At 37.7% G+C, this 26,071-nt stretch overlaps 3 protein-coding genes across 3 annotated transcripts; 1 reads left to right on the forward strand and 2 right to left on the reverse strand.

Annotated features, from left to right (window-relative positions):
- Positions 1 to 14,049: 14,049 nt before the first annotated feature.
- Positions 14,050 to 14,499, reverse strand: LOC144714810 (bZIP transcription factor 53-like). Its single transcript, XM_078589606.1, has one exon. It carries the CDS (start codon positions 14,497 to 14,499, stop codon positions 14,050 to 14,052), a length of 450 nt encoding a protein of 149 aa, XP_078445732.1.
- Positions 14,500 to 18,391: 3,892 nt separating this feature from the next.
- On the reverse strand, positions 18,392 to 19,339 carry LOC144715272 (uncharacterized). The gene has a single exon (XM_078590206.1). It carries the CDS (start codon positions 19,337 to 19,339, stop codon positions 18,443 to 18,445), a length of 897 nt encoding a protein of 298 aa, XP_078446332.1. The 3' UTR covers positions 18,392 to 18,442.
- A 243-nt stretch (positions 19,340 to 19,582) lies between these two features.
- On the forward strand, positions 19,583 to 24,376 carry LOC144715223 (DHHC-type zinc finger family protein). Its single transcript, XM_078590149.1, has 11 exons — positions 19,583 to 19,742; positions 19,837 to 19,951; positions 20,278 to 20,352; positions 20,770 to 20,838; positions 20,943 to 21,068; positions 21,531 to 21,564; positions 22,318 to 22,427; positions 23,147 to 23,233; positions 23,346 to 23,429; positions 23,525 to 23,590; positions 24,023 to 24,376. Exons 1-11 carry the CDS (start codon positions 19,661 to 19,663, stop codon positions 24,204 to 24,206), a joined length of 1,032 nt encoding a protein of 343 aa, XP_078446275.1. The 5' UTR covers positions 19,583 to 19,660; the 3' UTR covers positions 24,207 to 24,376.
- Positions 24,377 to 26,071: the final 1,695 nt, after the last annotated feature.

Below are 26,071 nucleotides of genomic sequence, written 5' to 3' on the forward strand. Positions count from 1 at the left end.
ATCTTATATTGGAGAAATTAAAAAACAACATACTATATAAATGCTATTTTATTCTTGTGAAATTACTTGACCTCTGTTGCATGGGTTTGCATACTTCTCTGTGGGCCTCTATTGACCTGCTGTTGGACTTCTATGGGACCTCTCCGTGTGGTTAGTGTGCAGTCGTTAGGCTCCTTGTCTGGCGATGCTCGCCAGTTGCGGGCCAACTTGAGCATTCTGCGCTCATTGGCTGGCGGCTGGCTTGAGTGCTGCCGGCTCCTTCAGCTGGGCACTTATAAAAAATTATTTATTTTTATTTATTGAATCTACTAGAAGATCGAGGGCACACTAATTTCAAATTTTATTCCGAATTAGATAAAAATGGCCTTCAAGTACTATATAGATTTTAATGAGAAGAAATGATCATGTTCAAGATTTTCAAAAAATAATGCACGCAGGGAAAATTTATAGTAAAATAAAGATCAAATTGATAAAATGATGCATAGTATAATTCAAAAAATGTGTCTATTTTACTATTAGAAATCCTTTTATCAATTATTGGCCTCCAAACCCTAACTCAATAGATAGATAATATATCCTTTGAGATTGAGTTTACTTGTTTTACTTGGCCTAAATCTTGAATTTGAGGCCTTTAGACTCCAAATCTTCAATAGGCCTGAGAAGGCAACAACTGAAGATGCCACATATGTTGTAATTCACGAGGAGATTTGATTGAAAGTTTTGATAAAACAGAGTCAGAACCATTTCAAATTCAAAATTTATTGGATAGTCTAGGGACATAAAACCCCACAATATGGCATATGAGAATCAGAACCAAAGTAATAATACAAGAGGAAATCAATATGATCCCAAGGAGAAGCTTTTGTGTACACATTATGAGAAGAGAAGGCACAATATAGAGACATGCTGGGATATAGTGCAAACACTAAAGAACTAGGGAAAGAGTTTACTTGCATTTGAAGGCAATGAATCTAACAGTCAAGGAGGAGTCACATCAACTGATCTGAACCAACAATAAAGGTTGAATGTGAGTTTGACAAAATTGGGAAAGATCAAGGAAATAATCTCAAACCTGAATCCAGAAGCTGTGTTTATCGTTGGTTCTAAATCAATGATTGGTTATGGTGAGTGTTATATTTCTGTAGCACTATCTTCTGACATCAATGGTTGGTTATGGTAAGTGTTACATTTACGAGTGCTTCATAGTTGATAGGCATGAAAACAAAAACTCATGGATTCTAGATTCAAGTGCTACAGATCATATGACCAAAAAATCTGATATTTTTTCATCTTATACCCCATGTCCAGGCAATAAGAAGGTTAAAAAAGCTGACAGAACACTTTTAAAAGTAGGAGGAATAGGAAAGATCAGATTCTAACCCATTTGGATATTCATAAACTGTGCATTATTATTATTTCTGTTTAGGAATACGCTAACTTTTCTCATTATGCTGTAGACTTTGACAATGATGAAACATTCTTGGTGGAGTCCCAATGGAGCATTGGACTTGCTAAAATGGTCTAAGGACTCTATCATATTTTTCTTACTAGACAAGTTGCGTACCTAAAATAGGAGCTCAATGTGAAGAATGAACATGATCTGAGACTTTGTGTTCTCCAACTTATTTTTTCATGTTTGAATTAAACAAATAATAAAGTTGATTATGATGTGTGTGAAATTTCAAAACCATAGAACTCTCGATATCCTCCATTTATGAATAAAAAATATTTACCATTTTAACTAACTAACAGTGACATATGGGGTCCAACCTTCGATGTTTCATTGAAAAAACATCGCTGGTTTCTTGGGGTAGTTGATGAATATACATGTTTTACATTGTTATTTTTAATTCAAAATAATTTTTAAGTTTAAAATATTATTCCAATTTTTTAAAAATGAATTTTTTAAAAATTCAATGCTAAGATAAATGCATTCCAAACGGATACTTCTTAGGATTATTTCAATCAGAAATTGATGGATTTCGTTAAAATACAGGGGATTATACATCAGACATCATGTATATTCCAGAGTATAATGAAATTTCTAAAAGAAATATTGTTAACATTATTGCAAAAACAAGAGCTCTACTAATTGACATAAATTCTCCAAAGAATATGTGGGGAGAAGCTGTATGAATGCCACCCATTGTATCGATAGATTAACATTGACTAGTAATAATCATGAATCTCCTATTAATAAAATGAGTTTATTTTATTATCATGTAAATCTAAAGAATAATCTCAAGTCAAGGGTATTTGGATGGGTATGTTTTTTCCACAAGCCTAATGTGGGATTGAATAAGTTGGAATCGAAAGCTTTTAAATGCACATTTGTTTGTTACTCTGATACCCAAAAAGAGTATGTGTTTTTTCTCCTGATCTGACGAATTGTTTTGTATCAAAAGATGTTAATTTTTATAAAATTCCAGGTATTATTCTAACTCTAGGATAAGAACTGATATAGAGAATGGGGTTGTGCCTAGAAGCTTGGAGATTTACAATGAATGCGGAGATACCCCAAATTTAGACCCATAGAACTCTGAATTAAACATTATTTCTGATATATCTATATATATTTATGACTGCTGTCCAATAGGCACAATCTGATTTAACTTTTCCTTGAAAAGAATGTCCTTCATCCAACTCAACCAGAAGCCTGATATAATGAGTTAATTTTTAAGTATCATGATATAATCTTGATGATCCAATTTTTGAAGTATTTCTCCAATTTCAAAGCTTGGTTTACAACGATCCAAAAGGCTGATGGAGCTTAAATTTAGAAGTTCTCCTCATATTTATCCCCTCTTTTTATGGATGCAAGCTTGGGTCTATAAATAGAGGTGTTGGTATTTGTCAATGCATCCTTAAGCTTCCTTGCTACATTTTCTAAGATCCCTCAATCTTATTTTTGTTCTCATGGGTATGTAATAAGAGGGGAAGCTCACGTTCAGTTACCAAGTGTTGTGAACTGAGCAACATATAAGGATCAATGGTACATATATTTTCTTAACATTATTACTTCTTGGCATCGTCAATAAGTTATAACCATATCATTATTCCACTATACCATCAAATTAAGTCTTGATAGGCTTTAATCTTATTTTACCCCTTACACACCATAATATCTTCCTCGTCTGATTCATCATTCAACTTATATGACTTGCTCATTTTACCATGTCATGTCAATCTTCTTACTTTATTATCTCGTTCTTTTCACTTATTTTTGCTCCCGCTCATTCTTCTAATATCTTTATAACCACTATCTGCTGTTTACTATAATAATTTTACTTTTATTCATAAGAAAAACCTTTTTTAACTTCATTTTCTCATCTCTCTCTCCCTATTCTTATTTCATCATATCTTTTAATTCGTAGTCAAAGAATATTTGATACTTAATAATCATTCCGTTTGGGAATCATCCATACTGCTCACTAGCTATATTTACTAATGTGAGTATGTGTTATATTTCTATTGATGAAACTGAAAAACATCAAAGATGAAATAGAAATCTAACTTCTGGGTTCATCTCAATGCTATTGCACGTACCTGAGTCAAAGCAGAAAAGTCCTGCATCCACACAACTATCCTCTTCAACCTTTGAGTTTAAAAGCGTGTCGTATTTGAGCCGCAAGCAATAGAGCTCTCTCAAACAAAGAAACAACTCTAAGGGGATAAACAATATTATTATAAAACACATAATACTTGAGTAATAATGCTTCAAGTTTATAATCCAGCTTTGTATATATCAGTAAAGATTCAGAGTCATCTATAATCATAGTCACTTCAAAGGGATAACTTTAAAATTTGGAAAAAATTACCCTAACAAAATAATGCAAAAGTTTAGAAGCTGGACATGCCCAAGTAAAGATATATTTTAGGAGATTCTACACCACATAGAGTCTTCCAAAAGATATCAATTATATCAGTAATAGTTTTACACAAAAGCCAAATATCTAGAAAGCTTAAATGGTGTAACAATGACATTTGAAAATCTTGAAAATCTTGAAGATCTTCTCACCATGAAGACACTCTGCTTGGTTGATAGGAGAAGATACTAGTGTAGAGTAAGGGGGGCTCTCAAATCTGGCTGGCCTGGGTGCTTGAAATGAGTGCCCACTCCCTATTTATATTTTACTTAAGTTTTTGTCAAAACCCACACAAAGTAAAATATATTCACCAATGCCCTCATTATCTTATACGTGTGACCCTCTAGGCCCATGTATCATTATAGTTAATAACTTTAGTGATCCAATAATAATTATTGGCAAACCTTATTAATCAACTATATAGATTAATTAATGATCGATTTAAGTCAATCAATAAATTAAGTTTCCTGCTCGTGGGGTGCCAAGCTCGTGCTCTAGAAGATACCAAGTAGTGTTTGAACTCTCTCTTGGAGCCTTTACCATCAGCGGTTATTGTATATGTATAACCCATCATTTGGGTGAGACTTAAAAATGACTTACAGTATGGTGAATCGTCAAACCCTAATCCGTCATTCGAGTCGTACTGATACATAACGGGGACTAGTGGAGAATGCCTTGTACAATATTCTCACTACCCTGGCCAGGGATTTTTTGCATCGTCTTTCTTGAGTCAATCTCCTCTTATACCAAGGTGGATGATCCTGTCTTGACCACTAAATCATCTCCGTTAGCTTCTTACTACATCTAAGATATGACTTGTTTGAATCGCATGATTAGAGGCTCATAAGTCGTTGTCAAAATGTAGTTGTATATTCACTATATTGCCTTGGCGTATCATGTCATTGAATTACTTATATAATTGTGACATTGATCAACTTGATTGATGTTTAGGTATAATACCATCTAGGGATTCATACAGATCAATTCAGTGAATGCTTTCTCCAAAGAGCACCCACTATCTGTCAGTGTCACCACAATAATAGACACAAGATCAGCTACACTTATCGTATAAGTAGGATCAGTTAGTGCTATTCTATCTATAAATTCAATGTCCATCTTGACTATCCATGGAATAGGAATATTTAGAATACATGTTTAAGACTAGTGAGCACTGTATTATGATCTCATCATAATTCACTAGGTCGTTGCACGTATTCATGGACTTAATTATAATCACCGCCTTGCAACAGTAATGAACGTAACATTTTATTTAATGAACTTAAATAAACATGGTGGTGTGATCGGCTTGACGGCCACATAATATCCATCAGCTACATTACTTAAACAAAATCTGTCACATGCTGTAGACTTATGTCATCAGATGGCACTATTGACCCCAACGTAACGGCATATTTAGAAATAAAAAAATTATCCTGTCTTAAATTAGGTACTTTAAGATCTAACTTAGCCAGGATTATTCATTAAGTGATCTCTTTGTATATCTCTGTACACACTCATTATACATGCCTTCCATTTATGATTTCTGGTTCTCTCTTCCATTTTATCCATTTATGTATCAATAAATATATCTCAAAGAATCATCATTAAATCCTTATTTTTTCAGGTAGTTATGGTTCTATGGATATTTTTTGCAAGACTTTGAAAGTTGACATAAATATTACCTCCTTGTAAGTTAATCATACATTTCAAATTTTTTTCATAGTTCAATAATATGATGTATTCATTACAATCCATGCACGTGCTTATAATCGAGTCCATTAATACCTATTATAAATTAGTAAATTATGATGAATTCATGATACATACACCTCTAAAGTTTTAACATACATCTAAAATATTCCTATTACAAGGATGCTTGAGAAGGAAACTTAAGCATCATGGTAGAAACTCACTATATAGCCTCAATGATATCATGAGTATGCATGATGCTCTTTCCCACAAAGAGTTCAATAAATTGATCCAAATGGAAAACCTTAATGCTATTAAACAAACTCTCAATCAGGTTGAGAGGGTGATAGTAATTATTTAAAAATGAGGGTGATAAAAGATGAAGATGTGAAGTGTTAATAGAGGTAAAAGATGAATTAGAAGATAGGATGATGAGATGGGTGAGTGGATGTCAGTGAATGTGGATGGATGAAGGTGAAACAGAATGGTGGAAAAAGATATGATCATGATCTAACCAATGGATGTGATGGAGGAATGGATAGGTGGTTGTGAGATGGAGAAAATGGACAATGGACTAGATGATTTAGGGTTTTTATATTAGATGAAGGTGGTGAGAATGAAAAAAGAGACGGATGTTTTAGGGTGAGACGATCAAATATGATGACGAGACTGAGATGGTGATGCAAATAAAGATTTAGACCTAACTAAATATATGTGAATGAGAGAAACCAAACTAAGGCAATACACTAACCTTAGATGCCTATGTTCCATCACTATTTTTCAGCAGATTAGCCTCTCCACATCTTTATTGATCTTCCCCAATCACTCAAAACACCAAGAGCACCTTGATGGACCTTCCAAGCTCTCACTCTCTTTCAATCAGCCTCTCTAGGTGGAAGTGAGTTGAAAGATCCAACCATGTGGATGTAAAGATGCTGGAAAAAGGAAGTTGCATTCAAACTTTCATCTTGAAACACCTTCTTGATTGTGAAATATAGAAATTTCATTTCAGATCATACTCAACCCTTTAATTTCTCTATACTTTGATTTTGGGAAAGTCAAAGAGCCATTATATTATTCATATACACGTTATAAATATATATTTTACACTTAAAAGACATCTCTTCGAATATAATGACAAAGTATTCAGGGAACCTTATATTCTGACTCAAATAATTATGCTCTTTTTAAATTTTCTGCCAAATAATTATTAAAACTACTTAACAATTCAAAACATTCAACATATTATCATTTCAGGCTTGATATCACACATATATAATCAATTTATTTTATCACATAGGCTGGACATCCCCAAACAACACTAATAACTAACCTAAGTTGTATACAAAAAATATATGAGTCTGCCCTATCATCTAGCGTATTCCCAAGATAGTTGGAATATCTTTCACATACTTAACTAAATTATATTGAATAATTTTGAGGGACCTAATTCACACCCCCCTTAGGTCGCGCCTTATTAACTTAAACTACCAAATAGAAACCTATACAGGAAATGAGAGAGCCAGGTTAAATTAAGGAGAGCTGAGAATGTTTAATGATTAATATTTTGGAATAAAAATAGATTATTTGTTAGTATGGACTATAGTTAGCTATGATCAGGAGTATTGTGGAGGAACATAAACACCTCTAGATTATGATTTGAGATAGAAGAAGGGAAGATATTAACTCTTATTAAACAGTAAATTTTTGTTTATGCACGATTAATTTTAAATTTTAGTAAAAAGTATATTTTCATGTTTAATTAAATTTATATTAAATTAAATATAATTTGTAGTTCAATTTTAACAAATTCACTAGTAACATTTTTTCCAGTATAGATGAGTGTTACTTGGAGTGCATAATTAAATAATAATCTAAAAGATCATATATGGATATATTTTGTGGATAACAAAGGGGAGATCTTTACCCATATGTTCACATATGGTAAGGATTGAAATTTCATACCTAAAACATTGTCTTCATCGGCTTAAAGCTGTAATGGCCCTAACTAGTGTTACGGATGTAATTAAAGAGGCTATGAAGAGTAGTTGGTACCCATAAACATACAAAGGATCACAAATTATAACTATACAAAATTTTCTGTCATTCATCTTGTGCCTCCTCAGATGGATGTATATAGATTAGTAATTGTAAGACATGATGAATAATATTTTTGCTTCTGTTAAATTTTGTAAACAATTATGGAATCATGATACATAGTATTCTTCCATAAATGTTGAATAGTTTTATATTGTTCAATATAACACTTAACACCTAAATATAAATATTTTAAAATTTTAATATCAAGTTTTTATCAAAATATTTATGTGGAATTTTGTATACTGCATGTAACAAGAAGAAACATTCATTTTTCATCACTTCTGGCTAACACTAAATATCCTTTCACATGTACATGACATGATTTTAGATCCTTCGAATATTACAAAGAATACTTTGATCCATTAAAAAATAGTTGGCATATTATTAGTTTTAAACATATAAGATTTAAAGTGTTAACCAATTTTTGGTAATATTCTTTTTATGTGATAATACATTAACTATTTATTAAATAATTGAATATATTATTATGCTTGATAAATTGAACATAATTTTGTCTTTTTCCGATGAAACAATAAAAATCATTTCCTTGTATGATTCATGCACATGAAAAATGATTTTTTGAAAAAAAGAAAACTTAATACAAGTAGGATTAACTGATTAATGATCATAAAAATAATACAATAGACTTAAAATCTATGCACAATGAAATATTTTTGAGATTCTTTTTCTTAACTTTGCTTTAGTTTATGTTACCCTTGGGTCATGATCTTGATTTTGAGCTCCATAATTTACAAAAATATGGGATTAGAATGCTAATGAACTATACAACTATACATCCTCTTGCTGAACCTATCTGCTAACGACAACTACCTTCTTTTCTCCATTGATAATGGCAAAACCAGTCTCGTCAAAGACTGTGTTATGGTTTAGTATACACTCACACTTCACTTATCTGATATTATTTATATGCCTAAACTAATGGTAGCCTTCTATCCATTTTTGCCTGTGCATTTTCCTTTATTTTTTAGAATTAAACATTATGTATAAAGTACTAAATTAGTGTTTTGAGGCGTGTCCAAAACATGGAAAACATTATAATTGCTTCTTTAATCCTTTCTCACTACATGATGACTTAGGTCAATGCGTAGTGAGCCCTTGGGGCATATTCACAAAAAATTATAATGTCATATATTGTATTACATAATTGATTTGTGCTAGTTTCATAATTATCTTTACTTCAATGTAGACACCAAACTTAGTGTTGTGATCTGAATTAGCAAGTCTATACAGTTTAAACCAGAACCCTATATACAATAAGAAACTGCATTTCATATATTTAAATTTGCATTTATTATGGCAAAAAATATCCTCATAAACTAACTTGGAGTCAAACCATTAAACTGGAAATTGTCAGTTATATTTCCTTTGTAGATATTCTTTTTTGGAGAATAAATTTATTTATGTGCAAAATATTGAATCGTTTTCTCTCAATAGTCCTATATTTTGACTGATGGAGTATTTCTTTTTATTATTATTTAATTTTCATTATTTCAAATTGTAACAATTGTCACTTATTTAATTGGCCTATAAATATAAGAATAACCGTCATAAAGGGTATGCTGTGAAAATTCCCAAGCGTATAGTTGAAAAAAAGCTATATTTCTGATAAAAGGGGCATCCATGATGTTTCCACATTCAATTGACCATCACACTATAAGGAAAGCATGTGAATGTACCTGTTGTTTCTATTACTTTGGTCCAACGCTGTTATTCCTCTGGTTGTGCAAGGCGTTATACTATAAAATAGTATTCTATTTTAATATTACCTCTATCATTAATTTCCACTCCACCTTAAATACTAATCCTGAAATATGATGGTTCCAATAGAATCTGATACATATATTTTACTCATTATTTCCTCTCTCTCTCCCATTATTGTTCACATGGTCTAGTCTCTATATAATCCCTACGCAGCAGAAGTATTTGACATACCTCTCTGTCAAAATCAAAATGTGTATTCCTCTTGCTTCTGGACGTGATGAACGTCCAATGAAAATATGAGTGAAATAAGTAAGAGGAATGACATCAAGTTTATCATGTATCTTTTGAAATTTTTTTTCTAGTTTCTGATGGAGATTACAAGATAAAAATGAGGTGCATGTAGAAGTGAAGAGAGAGAAAATTATAGACAGAGAGAAGAAGAATACTACTGTGAAAATTTTTACATGTTGTACGAATCCCTTCGCTGCATTTTCATAATTTGATATTAAGATTCATAACTTTAACTTCTCTAGCATTTCACACCGAAGGGGTTGTTAAAGGGATGTCTAAACATGATATGAGAAAGCACAACAAATACAATGATATTTGCTTTTTATGTTACTATGGAAAGCATAGTTTGCGCCCGAGGCCTACCTTAGAGAGGTTATCATCGATACTTAGATGATTTTGGCCTTCCCAGGCCTAACCGAGGCATCCATTCACCTATCTGCGCCTCGGCCCCGAGGCCTACCATAGGGAATTTATCCCTATTACTTAGCCAATTTGGGCTCCTTTGAGCCTACCCTAGGGAGGTTACCCCTAGTACCTAACTATTTTCGCTCCTCATATGCGTATCTAAGGGAGGGTACCCCCGATTGTCACGCGGTTCAATCCCAAGCTAGGATAAATGCTCGAATCTGATGTGTGCCTGCCTCAGGGATTGGAGCAAATTACTGAGCAGCCTTGCCTTGTTGTAGCATAAGTCCTTGCAATAGCTCAAGAATGTGTACAAGGGGTTGGAAGAGAAGTGGGGACGCAGCCCCATATAGGAATAGGATCATTGCATTAGATATCAAAAGCGGTTACATTGCAGTCGTAGCCATTACATTGGCGAAGACCACCAATGATGCCAAAGTAATGAGACAAGTTTTTGTGCACTGGGTGATGTTAGCCTTGCGGCATGAGGCCTGTTGCTCCATGCGCCTGCCAGCCCATTTGCTACACACGTGCCCGAGGGCAGCGTGTCTCGTACCTGTGACTATGATGCTCGGCCATCTGCCGACCCATTCCAAGCTTAACGCACCGCACGCTGCCAGCACCCGCGTTGACACTTGTCAGGCACTGTCAATGGTGAGCGTCTCAAGCTGGGCGTTGGGCACCCAATGCTACCCGTTGGGGTGCCATATGCCCACATCCATCTCGGTGCTCTCTGTGCGCCAATGCCTTATTCTACTCGTGGGAGGTCACCCACCTAGTGCCTCACACATACAGTTTGTGTGACATGCGCACACAACTACATGGTTTGCAAACGCGTAGCGCTGATCGCCTACACTCACGTGCCTACGCCTTCCCGTGCGCAATGCCTGCACCTCTGCCGCCCAGCCTACGCATCCCACATGCGTGTGCACTCTCAGCGGCCCGCACACCCAAAATGCACGCGCGCTCTTAATGGCCCGCACGCCCAGCACGTGCAAGCCTTGCCTGATCCGCCACACTTAAGCACTAACGAACATGCACACCATAAGAACATTGGCCTTAAAGGTCAGGGTCAGACGTCACCACACGTAGTGCGTGTTCATAGTGTCGCACTAAAGGACTCGGTCTCCTATCATGAGTCTAGTACACAAACATATCCCCACAGTTAGCACATGGACCTCTGTGTAAGAATGCTGCATACTTCGGGGCCTTGCAACGATACTTAGCCAATTGCTTCTCTCAGGATCTGTCATTGGGGCCACCATGTCCCTGTGAACCTCAGGCCTCCGAGGCCTACCCCTAGGACTCGGATAAAGAGAAGTCTTCATTTTCCCTATTGGTCGTTGTTGCCACCGCCTAGACAACTCCTTACACGATTCATGCTTTTACCCAACTTGTGTCTATCTAGGACAAGCTCATTGGTGATGAGTACGGATAAAAGGATAAATGCATGTGTTTTACATACATTTAAGATGTATTGGGTATTAGTAACCTAGAATTTATCATGTTATTATCTGAATTAACTAAATATTTATGCATTAGCTAGAAATTCTTTTTTTTGTACAATATGGTTGTTTTTGACTAACCACTTTGACTTCTTTGAAGTCAAGCAGTTTTAGTACTTATGAGTATTATATAGTATTAAATGTGCAGAAATGCACAGGAATGAGAGGATACAATTCTTCAAGAGTTGGAGAATTTTTTAGAGTTTATTGATTCTCAAAAGGGGCTTGAAATGAGCAAAGGGTGTTGTGGGCCTTCAAAAGAGAAATATGAAGGAGATAGGCGACTACCTGGCCTGCCCATTGGGCTCTCAAAAGAGTTACAAAGAAAGATTACAAGGGAAAGCTCTCAACCCATTGAGAAAAAGAAGAAAAATGACAAGAAAATATATTAGAAAATGCCCAAAGTGGTATTTTAATAATTCTTCCTATGTACATATACTTTTTTACTCCCTCATTTTCCCTCATTCAGGATTTTCTCTAGCAAGTGGCTGGCTAGCAGTACAAGGAATTTTCAGAATCTAGGTTGTTCAACCTGCTTAATGTAAGTTTCTTGAAGTTTTCACTGAATCTCTTCTCTTGGTCGCATTGAAAAATGCCTGATTCTGGCAAAATACATAGATCTTGACTTGCATTTAGGCTTTAGGAATCTTAAGTTCCATTTTTTCATCATTATCTACCCATTTCCGCTTTAAAACATCACTTTCTCCCTCTAAATTCTTGTTTGTCCTAATTGTTATTTTTAGAATCAATTATTTCTCTCTCTATACCTTCATCCATATCCTTATTATAATCCATCAAGATTTCACAAAAATCTCCGTTATTTGCACCTTCAAATTCCCTCTCAAACATTTTCTAAACCCCTTCTTCATTTCTCTCTATATCTGCTCATTTTGACTTTTCTCTTGTTATATCAGTCTTGTCTCTCTCTAAATTCTCTCTCTACATCCTCCCTCATTTACCATTCGAAATCCCAACGGAATCACATTTGAATTCCATCATTTAAGGCAAAAAATTCAGGATTTGGGCTCTTGTCGCCGCCGCCATGCGCTCTTGTGCACCACATGTGCGGTAGTACCACTCTCTCGCCTACCGATCCGTGCATGGGCAGCGCGTACCCGTGTGGCAGAAGAGTCCCATATTCAGGACTTAGCCAGATCGGCTAAGTCCTGACTCAATTGGACCAAGCCCCATTGGGCTCACCCAATAGGGAGCCCTACACGGGCATACCAGGCCCGGCAATCGGAAAGGCCCAAAGCGATGCTCCGCCGCCGCTCAGCCGTGCTTCGCTGCCGACGCCACCGGCGATCACCGAAACAAGTATTTTCATCCTTTTCTGCATATAAAAATTATAAAAAACTAGGATTAATTATTTTTTATGTATCTAATATTTCCAAAAAATAAGGAAAGCCTTAAATTAACATAATCAATTTTTATTGATTTTAACATGAAAAAAATTTATAAAAAACTGCTAACTCTGGTTTTGAAATTAAATTTAATTAAATTCCAAAGAATTCTGAAAATATTTTTTTTTGGTTGATGGTGTGAATTAAAATTCAGGAAATTAGTGTAAACTATTCAAGTTTTTTTTCTTGTGTTTCTTCTTTAATTTAATCCAGAAATTAGCTAAAAATCCAGAAAAATCCCAGAAATTATATTCGTGATCTTTAAATTCATTTCTTTCATTTCAAGCTTCAGATAAATTTTGTAATTAATTTTCTGCCTATCTGCTCTCTATATTTATTATGGAGTATTTAAGTGAAAAATTATTATAAATAATGTTTATTAAGTCTGAATTAAAGCAACAACATTAAAACTAAAAATTTTGGGCTTATCAAGTACATCACCACACCTCCAGATACATTGTCTTCGCCTATAGATAGTACGTTGTTTCGTTATAGCACACAAAGTATTGGTTTCAAATTTATGATATTTACATTTTTATGCATTAAAATAAGGACCCTGCTACACAGGCAACCGATTGCCCCAATGGAATCTTGGGCAACCGGGACACAGGGAAAAAAGCCACGTGTCTTGCAAGGATTGGGCGTGGAAGCCCGGGAACCCCCAAATATGCTCTCTCTGGAAGTTTTCCCGGGCAACCCGTAATCCTCTCTCTCTCTCTCTAACTTTACTCTCTCTCTCTCTGTCTCTCTCTTCCCGGCGATAATTCAATGATTCTCCGGCTTCCGGAAAGCCCTGTTAGCGCATACAATCGCCGCCCCGACCATCAACGCCGAGACACGGCTACTAGGCTACCCGTGTAATACTTTCGTGTTTCCCTTCAAGAATTCTCAAAGCTGTCAACTTCTATGAGCATCTCTAACAGTTTAAGAAGAAGGAGAAGAGGAGCAACCGGGAAGGATTGCAAGGATTGGGCGTGGAAGCCCGGGAACCCCCAAACAGAAAAAAAGAAATCCACAATTCCTCATCCATCATCGAAACCCATTATCATCCACAACGCATAGACAAGATCAAACAGACGAGGAAAGCGATAATACACGCAAGTTTCTCACCGCGGCAATAGACGAGAAGACGCGGCGATAGGCTGAGAAGCGCAAGGCAGCTGCCACGGCTTCGCCGCTGAGCTGAGGGTTGGGCACTTCTACGATGTCCATGGCTTCGCCGCTGAGCTCCTGAACCGCGCGCAAAACCCGTTTCAGCTGGCGGAGCCTCAGAGCCAACTCCTCGAGCCGCCGGCGCAGCTCGGCGTTCTCCCGCTCGAGCCCGGCGGCTGGGCAAGCGCACCCATTGGCTCGCGCCGTGATGCGCCGGTTCTCCTCCTCGAGCGAGCCGACCTCCTTCACCAGCTCGTCCAAGTGCTGCTGCTTCTTCATCCTCGACCGCCTCGCCGACTCCCTGTTCGACTTCATCCGCCACTTCTTTCTCTGCTCCACCGTCGATTCCAACCCGGTCGAACCCATCCCTTGCTCCTCTTCTCCTTCTTCTTAAACTGTTAGAGATGCTCATAGAAGTTGACAGCTTTGAGAATTCTTGAAGGGAAACACGAAAATATTACACGGGTAGCCTAGTAGCCGTGTCTCGGCGTTGATGGTCGGGGCGGCGATTGTATGCGCTAACAGGGCTTTCCGGAAGCCGGAGAATCATTGAATTATCGCCGGGAAGAGAGAGACAGAGAGAGAGAGAGAGAGTAAAGTTAGAGAGAGAGAGAGAGGATTACGGGTTGCCCGGGAACTTCTAGAGAGAGCGTATTTGGGGGTTCCCGGGCTTCCACGCCCAATCCTAGCAAGACACGTGGCTTTTTTCCATGTGTCCCGGTTGCCCAAGATTCCTTTGGGGCAACCGGTTGCCCGTGTAGCAGGGTCCTTAAAATAAAATAATTATATATTTGTGTTATCAAGTGTAAGAGATCTAAATCCAATCTAAGACTCATATTTGATTTTTTGTCAATTTAAGTAAAATTTTAAGGATTTCTCTGACATTATATCATGAAAAAAGGAATTTTAGAATGCAAAATACATTTATACTATTTTTTGGACATATATTCAAAGAGATATAAATTTTCTAAGCTGAAATGTATATTTATTATAGTTTTATGTCTTTGAACTTTTATAAGAATGATTTATTTTAACCGTTTGTTGGATTTAAAATGCCCCCGCAGGTGTTACTGTTTGATTTGTTGAATGGCACTAATCATTGCGAAATGATGCAAATATGGCATCGCAGATCCCGATGCCATAATCCGCTAGTCCTTATCTAACAGGTTGACATTCTTTCATAGGGGGCGACGTGGACCAATTAAAAAAATGACCTATTCGGAATAGAATAAAAGTTAATAAGAATCGACAAAAGAAAAAGTGGAAAAATTAAGAAAAGAAAAGTCAAAAGTTGTGGCGATACACATAGGATGCATGCGTAACATGGCAAATAATTAAAAACTAGAAAAAAGCAAACAAACTGCAGATGCGACAGGCAGAAACATGTGCCACGTTAGACTCCAGCAAGGAAATATTGCTTCTTTTTTCTGAGGTGAATGACACATGTCAGTGCGCCATTCTATTAAAAGGATAAAAAGAGAATATTCAATGACATGATGCCGTGTGGCAACGCGACACCCCATCATGGTAGAATCAATTAATAAATGAAGAAGGTTGTTTTGTCTTTTTTCCTAGAAGCAGATATGGCAACTTTGAAGGGTGTGAGCACATAAGACGATGTGACGTGGAATATGAATTGGTGGAAATATGTGTGGCCGGCAAGCCAATCACATATTCCACATCTCGTTTGATGTTCATTAGTAGAACATATTCATTATGGTGCATGTGTGATGCTTATAATGAAGTCCATGAATACATGATCAGACTTAGTGAATTATAATGAGATCATAATATGGAGATCACTAGTCTTTAAGCATGTGTTCTAAACATTCCTATTTGAAGGATACATGAGAAGTACATCAAAGTATCCGGATAGAATAACACTCTCTAGCCTCATTCATATGATGAGTATGGTCGGCCTTGTAGCCATTAGTGTGGAGACACTAAGGATAGATAGTGGGTGATTTTTAGTGGAAAGAGTTCACTGAATTGAACTATATGAATCCCTGAATGGTATTATACCAAACTGTCAATCAGGTCAATTCATGTCATGGTTGTTTAAGTGGTCCTTAGACTTGAGACACAAAAGACGTCTTGTGGACGAACGGTTGTACTTTGACTATGGCCAACGAGTCTAAATCATGAGATTCTAAATGGTTTTAGTCCGAGTAAATCAAGAAGTTCACTAAGATGATTGAATGGTCAATATCGGAGCGTCAATTTTGCATCAATTTAGGTTATTTCTTGTGAATATTATCTTCATCTCACCAGATCACCAGTAATCATATTTTTGATGCCATTGACTTTTACTCTCTTTTTCTAAGTTATATTTCACAAATTATAGATAGTTATTTGTTGAATTAAAGCATTTGGTTCAGCTACTATAGTTTATATGTCATAGATCAATGTATCTCAATGTGAGTTCATACTTTTAGTAGATATGATACTTTTAGTAGATACTAGTTTGCATCAATTTAGGTTATTTCTTGTGAATATTATCTTCATCTCACCAGATCACCAGTAATCATATTTTTGATGCCATTGACTTTTACTCTCTTGTTCTAAGTTATATTTCACAAATTATAGATAGTTATTTGTTGAATTAAAGCATTTGGTTCAGCTACTATAGTTTATATGTCATAGATCAATGTATCTCAATGTGAGTTCATACTTTTAGTAGATATGATACCTTTCAGATAAGTAAAAAAAATACATTTCTATTCAAATTGTGATTTATTCTCATAGTACATTATGCTCTTTATTATGCACTTTTGACTTGGGATAATATCTGAAAAATAAGCCAGACATGAAACATTTGAATCTAAGGTTCTCAATTAGAGAAAAAGGTATAAATGAATTGTTCACGTCCCCTAGAATTCATGCCTAATATAATAAGTGCAAATGTGGAAATGTTAATAAAAAGGAGATAGACTTATGTAGAAGTCAGGTGTATTAGCATCGTCCAATGTTAAAATTTTGTTGTTTGAGTAAATATTTATCTCCAGTTTGAGTCATTAAGTACATCTAAACATTCTAAAATGATAGTGTCTATAGTTGTCAATGGAATTTCCAACTGAACTTTCTTATCGAGGGAAATAAAGTGTCAAGTGTATTCACATGATATCCCCTCAGTATATTCATAAATTATAAATCAATGAAATGAAGATTTTGTTTAAACCAGAGATTCTGTATATTTGGTTAAGAATTTTGAAATCAGAAGACTCAATATTAAGAGGTTATCTATTTTTATATTTTACAATATATCAAATTGCACAAAACCTTAGAATAAGTATATAAACTAAGGTAAATATTTAAAAGAATGAACATTGTATGCAGTCAAAACTTTTACAGCATAAATTCAATTGAAAGAAGGGAGTTAAGTTGAAGTGTGACCCTTATCTTTTTTAATTTATGAGGCGGGTTTCAGCTTCCTTGTTTTGGGCCTTAGCATGAGTGTTCTCCATTCCTAGAGAAATGTGGGCCTTGGTAGTCACATCCATTGAAATGCAGCCCATCACAACTTGGCGTTGACTCACTCAGCATCTGCCATGTGTTTGGTAAACTTGGCATGGACTCAATGGGATTTTTCCACATATCTCGATTATAAACTATCGTGATTTCCCACTTGGCATTGACTTTCCCACCTTATGTCTTAAGGGAGAAGTCAACGCACTGATTTTTTTATTGAGCCTCTCGGGTTGACTTTTTATTCCCATTTCCCAAGAGGATAGAGAAATGGAAAGAATTTGACCGGTTTTCTGAATTATGATCAATTTTAGTTGGGCGGGCGTTGAATTCAAGAAAGCCCATTAAATTATTTTGATTTATTTACTGGAAAAGTCAAGGTGCTGATATTTTAAACCATGCCTCCTGGCTTAACTTTTTACTCCATTTCCCAAGAGGATAGAGAAATGGAAAGAATTTGATCGTTTTTATGAATCATGATCAATTTTAGTTGGGGGCCGTTGAATTCAAGAAAGCCCATAAAATTATTTTGATTCCTTTATGGGAAAAGTCAAGGTGCTGATATTTTAAACCATGCCTCCTGGCTTAACTTTTTACTCCATTTCCCAAGAGGATAGAGAAATGGAAAGAATTTGATCGGTTTTCTGAATTATGATCAATTTTAGTTGGGGGGCGTTGAATTCAAGAAAGCCGTTCAGATTATTTTGATTTCTTTATGGGAAAAGTCAAGGTGCTGATATTTTAAACCCTGCCTCCTGTCTTAACTTTGTACTCCATTTCCCAAGAGGATAAAGAAATGAAAAGGATTTCATTGGTTTTCTAAATGTTGATCAAAGTTAATTAGTTAAATTAAATTAAAGAAACCGCATAATTTATATGGAATTCTTGTCCAAGAGGGGGTAGAATTGTATGTTGGAGTCAAGATGTTGAGGACGGCCACTCTGGCATTGACCACGCTCCTGAAAGTCTTATCAGCTGGGCTCTCCAGCGCCACCAAACACTCTCCCAACATCACCAGTACCGCCACATCGCCCCCCTTGACGGAGGCATCCTTCGGCGGCAGCTTCCTTTTCAAACTCCTCCAAGACGAGGACTTGCAACCAACCACAGCGGCCGCCAGCGCCACAACGGCTGCCATGCTCCTGAACACTGCTGCCATCACCGCCCTCGCCTCCCCTACCATCGCCGCCAGCTCCAAACCAGAATCCAAGAGAATTGGCTTAGGCTGCACCTTCTCCAGGGCGGCGGCCGTGGCGGCGAGCTCCTTCTCGACTCGGCGCAGCGACTGGGCCAAGGTGGCGATGAATTCAGCATCGCGGCACCATCGGAGTGCAGTGAGCACCTCCGCCTGCAGCTGCCGGAGAGCAACGAGGGTGAGGCGGAAGGAGCCGAGGGCGTCGGCGAAGACTAGCAAATCATCAAGCAGGTAGTGGGCAGGGCCGGTGGCGCCGCCGCAGCGGAGGGAGTCCTGGGTCTGCGGGAGGCGGAGGAATTCAGCAAGGGCTTGGTGGAGGCTGTCAAGGTGGGCGAGTCTGGCGGGGAGGTCCTCGCTCGAGGGGCGCGAAGCGGCGGCGACGACGAACTCCGCCTCGAGCCTGGCGACGGCGGGACGGTGAGCATGGCAAGGGAGGCTGGCAGAGCGCTCCGGAGGCGGCTTCGCCGTCTGTGGGAAGACTTTGGCGGCGGCGGCACCATCCTTGTGGCCGGGGAGGGAGATAGAGCGGCGGAATCCGGCAACCATCTTTGTTGTCTTCCCGCCAATTTGGGGGGTATTTATAGGTTTCGGCTGACGTGTCGCTGTCACAGTGACTTAGCCGTTAGGGCGGTGCGGTTAACCTGCCAGACGAAGTCGGCCCATTAAGGGGCGGTGTGGGCTGTACCTAGCTGGGTATTGCGAAGGGCGGTAAGCTGACCGGCGAGATATTGTAAGCGGCGGCGGTACACTGTACCTGCGGAGTAACCCTACTACCGACCGGTCCGCCTGGGCTGCCATTCAACGCTCTCATCATAGTCGCGCTAACGCCATTGGAGGGGGACGGCAGAGAGCAGTAAGCGTCATCCGATGACGACGCTGGACGGCTGGTGGCCTCGCTTGCAGCTCGAAGAGCGATGCGCTGATCTCCTCCCTTGCCTCTCCGATCCTGGTAATATGTCGTTTTCAATTCGCAATGTGTTGGTTTTGCGGTGAATTTTGATCTTTGGGGATTACTTTCTCTTTGATTTGTTGTTTGCGTGCAGCGAGGAGATCCTCGCTGATCCTCAAGCTGGCCCTTGTGTCTATACATTTGCTCGTCGTCGGATTTCTGTTTGCCGTCGATGGAGAATTGTTTCGAAGCACGCGGTCGATGGCCTGGTACGCGCTAACTGCTTTAAACATGATTGTATATCAGTTGGTAGAATGCGGACGCTGCCGATCATAATGACTCTATCTCTATTTTGTTACGGGTTTTGTAATTATGAGTTCATTTCCTTTGTACTTAATCTTTCTTGAAGGCTGTTATCTTCTCTTTTGTTCAATTTTCTGTCTTGTCACTGTTTTTTTCTCGTCCTCGTGTTCTCTGAGTGTGATCTTGTTAGTAGTAACGCGACGTTAAGAAGTGGGAGACTTTCAAAATCTGTGTTTCTTCATTTTTCTTGATTCACATTTTGTTTTCAAATCTTCATTTGGTACTGTTTCAGGTGCAGTCTTTCTTACATTGTGCTATTTGTGGTGGTCTTCATTCAATATATTTATACAGCGGGCTCCTCACCAGGGTACATCTTTTCTCCCGTTGAAGATTTATCGCTTGTTTTTTTAAGTCGTTCTCTTGTATCGGACCAAAAGTATATCGGATGAAGACGATATTGATAAACTAGTATGCTAATTATGGAATGTTATAACGAAAATGGTTGAATTAATGATGTGTTGACATTTCTAGCCTAATCCAGACGTTCCCTTGTCTTTGATCTTGTTTTCTTTCTTTTCGATTTCAAGTTGGACTTGAGTTTCAAATTCAATTAGCTGAAAATTCCTAATTCCAAAGTCTAAAATAGTTATAGAAAAAATGTTCTTTTATGCATTCTCTATTTCCGTCATTGTAATCGATGGCGGGGAAACTCTCTTTTTCAGATGCCAAATATTTTTCAGATGATACTGGATCTTGAACGACCTATTTGTCATTTTAAATGCAGGTATGTGCTTGATGCAATTAAGGCAGGAAGTGAAAGCCGCTCTATGATTTCAACCAGTAGGAGCTCAATGTAATGCCCGTATATGATTTTCTGGTAACATGATATTTGAAAGAATTTCACTGTTATACTTTTATTTATGATCTCTACATTTTTATTACGATGATCAAGTAAAGGCAAGCTGCTCCCAGCTCAGTTTCTCCAACAGAGTCCTATCATCTGAGGAAGAGCATATCACGAATGAATTCTTCTGCATGGGCGAAATTAGTGGCAGACCTCTACCCCCCTTGGGTATCGAGCAGGTGACAATAAAGTAGTTCTTTCATACCTTATTAATATTTGATAACTTCTTGATATAAACTTGGTGTGGAAGGAAGACCCAAAGTTTCAAATAATCCTTTGGACAATAATGTGCTGTACTACACCTGAGTCTTTCCTGTGCAAAAGGTTGAAGTATGAACAGAAGACGGATATTTTATGTAATGCTATTAGTGATTGTATTTTTCTGTTGATTTTTTCTCATAATTTTGTCTCTTCCCTCTGGTTTCCTATTTTCACAAATCCGTATGTCTCCACAAATCCTTAAGGAAGATCATCTTTGTGATGCAATCCAGCCATATTTTCTTTGGTATACGTAGTCCCCTCTTCAAATATCGGGTATCCTGTATAATCTGAATATTTTGTTTAGTGAAACGCTTATTCCATTTCCTTACTTCTATAACTACAAACTGAATAATGTGGGTAATTTTCACTTATAATGCTAGGCATTGGACGTGTGCGCATTGTGGCATTGTGCAGGTATACATATTCCAGATTTCAATGCATGCAATATTCTATCGACAATGATACGATGTTAAAAAGTATTAATGAAGTGACTTCATAATACAGAAACTTTGCGGGTTTTCATGTAAATTTCCAATCCTATTTTTCAGAACTTGCCTAGATTTCTGTTTATTTCAGTAGTTATTTGTGGTGTTGGTATATCAAAATGAATTTTTTTGTCGTTGGTCTAGTTCACTTATACACATCTGTAATAAATGTACATGATAAGAACTATTACTTGAGTTATTATTGGGAAATATAGGGAAAGAGGAGGAGAGTCGGCGGTAATATTGTTGCCAGGAACTCAGAGGGAGGGGGAGAAAACCGGAAAGATCACCAGAGATATAACAGCAGAATGGGCATCGCATGGGAGAGAGATTCGGGAGCCAAAAACATTTTGATTTACTTCTTGGCTGCCATCCCAAGTAAAGGGGGTCACTCCCTAAATTATGAAATGACGGAAAGTGCCCCTAGAGGACAAAATTTTGAAAATAAAGCTAGATTCGAGAGTGATACTCTCACAACTCTATCAGTAGTTGCGTTTCTGGCAAAAAATTCATGCTCATGGCCATCTGTAGTTGAATTATGTTATTTCAGACTTCGATTATCCTACAATGAATTGGCAGCCCTCATGTTTCAACCTGCATTTGCCGATTTATTTTTCTTTCAAAATATATACCTTTTTTCCTTACCTATGGATAAGATATTTAAAATTCGTAAACTTTCCAGCCTCCGCGATCCAAGCACTGTCATGATTGCAACAAGTGTGTTCTCCAGTTCGACCATCATTGCTTGTGGCTAGGTACCTGCATCGGTCTTAGGAATCATTGTCGTTTCTGGTAAGCTCTTCTTCTCGTTCTCATTCATGTATAGTTCCTGCAACAGTAACCACAGAATTAGATATTTCTTTTCTTTCGGGTTCGATTTTTTGCCAATTCCATTATCCCTAGGTTAATTATCCTTGATATATAGGATTAAGCATTTAGAACGGACGGGGTTGGCTTTGTTAAAAATATTCAATTGATCGCTGGGCCTGATCGATGATTGGATCGATATGACCCGGCTGATCTGATCCAATCAAGAGAAGTTTTTGATGATCAATCAGCCAATCTGAATAGCCATACCTAAGCGGTCCATTAAGTGAATGAGCTGATGAGTCCAATATTGATGGAGATGTTGATGGAGAGAGGGAGATAGATAGTGACGAATGTCTGTAAATGTAGTGGGCCCGCCTATTCAATCAGTTTGAATCTCTAGACCCATTGATCATCGGATCAAATGTGGGTAAAGACCAATCAGCGATCAATCGAATCGGCAAGCTGATCTATCATTCAACCATTTGGATGGGATCGCTGAATCCTAATCTTTGAAGAATCACCTACTTTTGAATCTCTGTACGCCGCATATTCATTGCCAAAGTGCTAGAGAGTACTAGCAACTAATAACGGGAAACGGGGTATCTATTTCTCCGTACTCGGCAATTTTCTCATTTTTACGCATGAAAAGCCTGGTCATAGATAATTTCCTTCAAATTTCAATCTTTGAAGCTGTATCGTAGGTGGTATATCTTTGAAGAAACAGTTCTTTGCACATGGACGGTCGTCTTGTACTGTTTTTTTCTGACATCCAAAATCCAAAAGGCTTGGTACGAAATTTCATTGGCGGATGTGCTTACTCTTGAAAACCTTCATTTAGTGGAGTACGAAGTTATACCTTAACTGCTACATTGTTTCTATTTTCCTGAAATTTGTTCTTAGGTGGGCGGAGGGAATTGCTATCATCTTCCTCGCCGTCTTGGTTGTTTGTTTTATTTTCCTCCTCCTCCTGTTGCTATTTCACAGGTCAAGATCTTTCTTATTGCGATTTTTTTAACTTCATAATAGTCTTTGGTTTTGGCGCATTTGATCTTCTCAGTCTCTCTCTCTTCCCTGTGCAGCTACCTACTAATGACAAATCAAACTACTTACGAGCTAGTGAGACGGCGAAGAATCCCATATCTTGAGTGAGTCAAATCTCTCTCTTGGTCTTGCTCTATCTCAATTTATCTCTCCCTCACTTTCCCTCTTTATCTCTCACTCTCTTAAAATCTCTCTCTCCCTCTTTATCTCTCATTCTCTTAAAATCTCTCTCCTCCATCTCTCTCAATCTCTCTCTCTCCTCCTCTCTCTCTTTCTTTATTTCATTATCCTAATCTCTCTCTGTACCCTTCTTCTCTCCCGTGTGCCGCGACCAGCTGACCCTTCCGTCATTGTTCTTTCCATTATTCTGATCTGGCTGAGCACTCTCACAAGTTCTCTTCTGCACCAACTCTCTCTCTCACTCAGAAGCTTCTCTGAGTCAACTCTCTTATTCTGTCATGTGCCAGCATCTCTCTCCCTCACTCTCTTCTAATATTTATATCTTACTGAGTTTGAATTTCGTCTTCTCGGTGCAGGAAAGTGCCAGAAAATGTGCACCCATTCAACCGAGGCATATGGGGAAATCTCCACTTCTTCTGCTGCTCTCGCCATGACGGGCTGGAGCGTGTCCCCAACGAGGTAGAGCTCCGAGCCATGGCCACGCCCTTACTCTGCATTGACCTTATCCCTTCTTCCACCCGCCGCCGCTGCTGCTGCTGATGAGGTCAACACTTGACTCCCCCCAACACTTCCTTGGGTTTAACCCAGTCCCCATTTTTTAATCCCTCCTTCGTTTTTACGCCCCTGTAGATAGTAATTATTGCAGTTTTCTTCTATTTTTTCGGTGTATTGTTTATTCTTATTTTAATAGCAAATGTTTTCTTTCTGCCCACTTCTTCTGGTCCGCGTGATCTTGCTCAATCGACTGGATAGATTGCATTCTCAGATCAATCTGATTTCAACTATTATTTTTATCGATGTAAAAGCTGGATCAATCTATCTTTTGCCAATCAGGATTTCTGCCAGAACGATCCTTTGATTGATAAATATCGATCAAAAAAATTAGAAACGCCATCGTTACAAAATTGATGCTCTCTCTTAATGTTTACATGTATGGAATGTGATGTATAGTTCTAATTTATAAAATTGCTTAATCTCTCTATATCTATCTGTTGTTACCTATCTCCATACATCAATCTAAAGAGCTCGGCCCTATTTCCCAAGGTAAATGGTGTGGTTTTATCCTTTACAACTGGATAAGGAACTTATTCATCGCATTATGTTTGTGAATGTTTGATTTTCTTTTGCATCATAGGGACATGTTTTTGGTCTTTAATGCTCACTCATGTATTTGTTCACTATTGTTCAATAGCAAGGACCCAATTGATAAAGTTAATGACTTCATTCCCTCATTCTCTGCCTAATAAGTCCAACTTTAGGAGTTTATGTCGCCGTTTTGATTCAGACTTAAACAACAATATTTATGAAGTTTTTCCACTTAAATACTCTATAGTTAATATAGGGAAAGTAAGGGGTTGATCCACAGAGAGGCAGAAATTAAATTTCAGAATTTTTTCTCAAGCTTGGGGTGAAGACAATGATTTTAAAAGTAAAACAATACAATTTTGGGATTTTTATAGATTTTTAGGTAATTTTCATAATTCCCTATGATTTAAGTTGAAGCCAAAATACAAAGAAACACACAAAATAATATTTTTACTCTAATTTTTTCTATTTTCTCTTGACAAAATAAATCAGGAATAAATATTTTTAGAATTTCTGGAATTAAATTTACACCAAAAACCACTATAAATATTAAAATGACTGTAAATTGATTATATGAATTTTCTGGGGTTTTCCTAATTTTTCCGAATTTGTAAATGCAGAAAATAATTTTTCTGATTTTTCTGATTTTTTCTATTTGTTTAATAATTTTTAAATACTAAAAATATGGTATTTATCTACTCCGGCGATCGCCGGAGCGGCGGCGGCAGAGCGGCGGGGGCAGCGGCGGCAGGCCACATGGGCCGGTGGGCCTGGTGTGGCCTGTATAGGGCTGGCCTTAGTGGGTCAGCCCACTAAGGTTAGCCCAATTTGGCTTAGTGAAGACTTAGGCAAATGGGCTTAAGCCTTATTGGGCTTAACCCAATGGTCAGGTCTTAGCTGATTTGGCTAAGTCCTGCACAGGTCCACCCTGTGCCCTGCGGTCGTGTGCTCTGGTTGTGCACGGGCACTGCACAGTGGTGGCTAGAGGACAGAAAATTTGAGTTTTGAAAGGATAAAAATGATATTTTAATGCCATTTTTTTTTGGAATTTGAAGTAGGGAATGCTTGAGGATCTAGAGAGAGGTAGGGAGATATTTTCGAGGGAGAAATAAATGTTTTTAGAGAGATAAAATGTCGAAATGAGAGGATAGAGATAGGAAATGAAGAGATAGAGAGAGAAAATGAAGAGATGGTGTAGAGAGAGTTTGAGAGGGAATTTGAAGGTGTAGATGAAGGATACTTTTTATGAAATTTTGAGGGGATGAACTGTGGATATGGATGAAGGTCTAGAGAGAGAAAGAACAGATTCTAGGGAGAGA

Source organism: Wolffia australiana, chromosome 18 (genome assembly GCF_029677425.1).
Source record: "Wolffia australiana isolate 7733 chromosome 18, ASM2967742v1".
NCBI classification, from domain to species: domain Eukaryota; kingdom Viridiplantae; phylum Streptophyta; class Magnoliopsida; order Alismatales; family Araceae; genus Wolffia; species Wolffia australiana.

Excerpts from the sequence above, each read along its gene's own strand:
- LOC144714810 (XM_078589606.1), bottom strand. The coding sequence starts at position 14,499 with ATGGGTTCGACCGGGTTGGAATCGACGGTGGAGCAGAGAAAGAAGTGG.
- LOC144715272 (XM_078590206.1), bottom strand. The coding sequence starts at position 19,339 with ATGGTTGCCGGATTCCGCCGCTCTATCTCCCTCCCCGGCCACAAGGAT.
- LOC144715223 (XM_078590149.1), top strand. The coding sequence starts at position 19,661 with ATGACGACGCTGGACGGCTGGTGGCCTCGCTTGCAGCTCGAAGAGCGA. Across the intron at positions 19,952-20,277 it reads AGCACGCGGTCGATGGCCTG|GTGCAGTCTTTCTTACATTG; the intron begins GTACGCGCTAAC and ends GTACTGTTTCAG. Across the intron at positions 23,591-24,022 it reads CGAAGAATCCCATATCTTGA|GAAAGTGCCAGAAAATGTGC; the intron begins GTGAGTCAAATC and ends TTCTCGGTGCAG.